Source organism: Anarrhichthys ocellatus, unplaced genomic scaffold (assembly GCF_004355925.1).
Source record: "Anarrhichthys ocellatus isolate YVR2014 unplaced genomic scaffold, GSC_Weel_1.0 scaffold6, whole genome shotgun sequence".
Classification (NCBI taxonomy): Eukaryota; Metazoa; Chordata; class Actinopteri; order Perciformes; family Anarhichadidae; genus Anarrhichthys; species Anarrhichthys ocellatus.
The window spans coordinates 12,901,683-12,905,598 of record NW_022280036.1 but is presented as its reverse complement, the minus strand read 5'-3'; the positions used below and the strand labels follow the sequence as shown (position 1 = coordinate 12,905,598).

Sequence of the window (3,916 nt, the reverse complement as noted above, 5' to 3'; positions counted from 1 at the left end):
TGTGTGTGCATTTCTTCTCCAGGGATGACTTTGCTCTTGCTGAAGGGTTAAGCTGCAGGAAGATTATCATGTTACCTAAGGACTTAGGTTGATCCACCTGCACCCACAACTTTATTCATCCACAACCCGATTGTAGATGTCGGTACATGCTATATAATATTACATTACACCACCTTTTGTGGTCCAATCTAGTTATTATGCCTGACTGAGGTGCTGAGTAAATGGGGATGACAAGGCCCGAGCAGTTAAATGATACTGGACTAACTAATTACAATGATTGTCTTTATAAAATACATGATTTTTTTTATGACACCAAGTAAAATATAACGCATTTTAAATTCATTATGAATGAAATGTTATGTTCCGTGCTCAGCCAGAGTTGGTCATCTGTCTTCAGTCATGCGTCAAATACAATAAATACCATCGTAGTACACCAGCATTCGTACACTTTGACAGATTTTGTTGAATGTGTTTGAGGTCGATGGTGCTCTCATGTGAATGCTTGGCGATTCATCCCTCCATGTGTTTCATTCATGTTAACAGTTTCATGCTCTCTGCTTTTTGGCTCAGCGTGGATCCGTTTGGCTTTCAGCGCTCAAAGCACTTTGACTACGAGGCCTACGAGGAGCTCATGTCTGAGTATCTGGTTGTGCTCACCCGGCGATCCATCAAGTGGTCCAAGCTACTGAAGGGCAAAAGCAAGGTGCAGAGGAATGTCAAACGTGAGTGTGAGAGCTGAACACACGCCGCTATCCTAGCAGAGTCATGACGCTGAACTAAACTGACATGTTCCTCCTCTCCATCAGTAAAGCGCTATGTGCGTAAGGGCATTCCCAATGAGCACCGGGCTCTGATCTGGATGGCAACCAGCGGGGCTCAAGACCAGCTAGAGAAGAACCCGGGACACTACCAGTCCCTGCTCGGAGCCCAGCACGACCCCAAACTGGTAGAGACCATCTGTACAGGTGAGGCCCTGAACCGTTGCTCATGTGCCCATATGTCCTTAAAGGCCCTGACACACACTAAGCCCACCTCAAAGAACCAGCCCTTCTGTTAGAGAACCAGTATCAGGGTATATAACAGTTTCTAATCCAAAAATCACCATGAACATACAAAACTAATAGGCCAATTATTGTCACTCCAATATCAATTTGATTAAAAAAAGTCTCATTATTGACCGTAAGGTTTTGTTTTTGACATCATGTGGTCTAAATTAGTAAAAAAAAATACCATTTCGTTTGAATACCCAGTCAGAGAATTCTTTCTCTCTGACTGCCTCTGAGGCTGATGCAGTCAGTTTGCTGATTCGGCTGAACGGGTGCCGATTTGTGCCGACTACAGCAAACAGTGTCAGCCACACCTGGCACACTGATTACCAACAGTTTGGTGGCCAAGGACTCTGGAAAGTTATCCCGGCCACAATTGTTCTATCCTCTGCCTCTGATTGTGAGGTAAACAACACTTTACCCTGGAGCTACCCGGGTCACGTTACAAAGTAAGACCAGAAATGTGTCCTTTCATGTATATAAGTACGTTTACCTCTGCACCACCCGTGGGCCCTCCATTTAGTATTTAATAGCTCTGGTAAAACAGGTCATATATTTGAGTGTGTGTGGGAAATGGTCAAATATCCAACGAAACAACACAATATACATTAAGACGTTTTGCTAGCTTTACCTGCACAAAACAACATGTAAAAAGGTTATTTAGCTCTTTCAGTTCGCATTTAGACATCATTTGAACCCAAGACTGATGTAGACTGTCTCGCTTCTTCTTTTAAACAAAGTTGCTGTCACGCACCCATAAACACACAAGTTTCTGTGTGCTCTTGTTCTTTCAGACTTGAACAGAACATTTCCAGACAACGTCCAGTTCCAAAAGACAGCCAACCCATGTCTGCAGAAAGCTCTGTACAATGTGCTGCTGGCTTATGGCCACCACAACCCAGCTGTGGGCTACTGTCAGGTAATACTACTGCCTAGATCCAGCCTGAAATATCATTTCCATAATACCCTCTTCCTACACATGTGACAAAGATTTCCAGTGCTGTATGACTTAACTTTACAGTGAAGGATTAGGTCCATTATCAGTGTGGATTATAGGAGGAAAAAACATGCAAAACTGACTTAAATATGTACTCTAATATTTATTAGCCACAGTAAAGAAGACAGTGTATATTTGAGTGGGTGTAATCATCCTGAAGAGTCTTTTATATTAGTGACGCAACACGTATGTGTCTAAAGAAAGGCTGTTTGTGTCAGCATAGCCTACGTTAATCATTCGCATTTGAAAGGCAAATCTCATTCACCGGAGCGTTCGCGGGTCTGGTTTGCAATTCAAATAGGCAGCAGGGCCGTGTTGATGTTTCCATCTCTTATGAAGTATACCTAGAACCCATCAATCTGTAATCGCACGCATAGTGTTTCGGTTTGAGTGTTTTGTCTGTTTGTGTCATGTCCAGTGCACACTTGCTGCTCTTTGTCCGGGATGCTTCATTAACGAGCTCTACCCTCTCCTATAAAACCTGCTCGGACTGGATCACAAGATACATGCGTGACCCGAGTCTCTTTTGTCTTCAGGGGATGAACTTCATAGCTGGGTATCTACTGATCATCACAAAAGACGAAGAGAAGTCCTTCTGGCTGATGGACGCACTACTCGGTAGAATTCTACCAGGTGAGTGTGTGACTAGGTGTCGTCTGTTAACTCTGAGCTGATAGCAATACTGCAGGAGGCCTGCATCTCTCTGTGGCTTAAGACCTGCAGTATGTTTTCATGTGTGTCGTGCACTCACTCAAACGAGGAAATGTCACAATATAAATGTTGTGTGTGTGTGTGTGTGTGTGTGTGCGTGCGTGCGTGCGTGTGCGTGCGTGCGTGCGGTTACAGACTACTACTCTCCAGCCATGCTGGGGCTGAAGATGGACCAGGAGGTGTTGGGGGAACTGGTGAAAGTTAAAATCCCCGGAGTCTGGCAGACCATGACGGATCAAAATGTGATGTGGACCTTGGTGGTCTCCCGATGGTTCATCTGTCTCTTCATAGACGTCTTGCCGGTAGAGGTGAGGGCATCTGTGTGTGTTTCACAGTGCGGCCGGACATGATGGAAGTCCTGCCATTGTGACTGCACTGTATTTGTTATGTCTTTTATTTTGAGTCACAATTGCTTTCTACAAAGGTTTAGGAGAGCTTGCCGTGGCAGTTTCAGAGACAAGTTCTGGTTATTGGGATGCAGGACTTTATACAATATGAAATAGCAAAGTTATTGTAAACTTTGGTGTTTTGTTGTGTTAATGTGCTTCTAATTACTAAAACGCTCAAAGCTCTGTTAGAGCTTGAAACACTCTTCAGTAAATCCATGAGCTTTACTCAAGCGCTGCTTTTAGTGGATTCAAAAACAAATGTAAAAAAAATAAGCTTTTTGTTCTTCCAACGTGGAATGGCTAACCTCCCGCATAAACAGTCCTTGTTTATGCGGGACTGTTGTTGCTTAACTCCTTCTGTTGGCCGAGGTACGGGCGGGGACTGTTATGTTTGTTCTCCAAGTACACATGGAGAGCTTCACGAGGAGGGCGTGACACCTGCAGATGTTCATGATATTCCCTCAGCACACTGTGCGGCCAGCCACAAGGAGTTATTAGAGTTGCATTTTTTCTTTTTTTTCTTTCTTTCTTTATATATATATTTTACAGTACGTGGGTGGACCCAGTCACCATTGTATCACTAGATTTAATTAGTTAGAATCCTAGTCTTTGGATTGGCCGGATATCACTCTCGACACAGACGCTAGGTGGCGCTATAAAGGTGGTTTTCAATCCGCCACTAAACACTGCTCCACTACATCTCAGAGGTACATATTGTACTTTTACTCCACTACATCACAGAGGTACATATTGTACTTTTACTCCACTACATC

General features: G+C 43.8%; 1 protein-coding gene across 2 annotated transcripts in view; it reads left to right on the top strand.

Moving 5' to 3' along the window:
- Positions 1–3,916, top strand: part of grtp1a (growth hormone regulated TBC protein 1a) — a 22,986-nt gene that overhangs the window by 16,458 nt on the left and 2,612 nt on the right. For both annotated transcript variants that reach the window (XM_031846118.1, XM_031846119.1), the window contains exons 2-6: positions 571–722; positions 807–965; positions 1,841–1,965; positions 2,580–2,676; positions 2,890–3,062. In XM_031846118.1, coding sequence (XP_031701978.1) covers positions 571–722; positions 807–965; positions 1,841–1,965; positions 2,580–2,676; positions 2,890–3,062 — 706 coding nt within the window. The remainder of the gene's footprint in view (positions 1–570; positions 723–806; positions 966–1,840; positions 1,966–2,579; positions 2,677–2,889; positions 3,063–3,916) is intronic.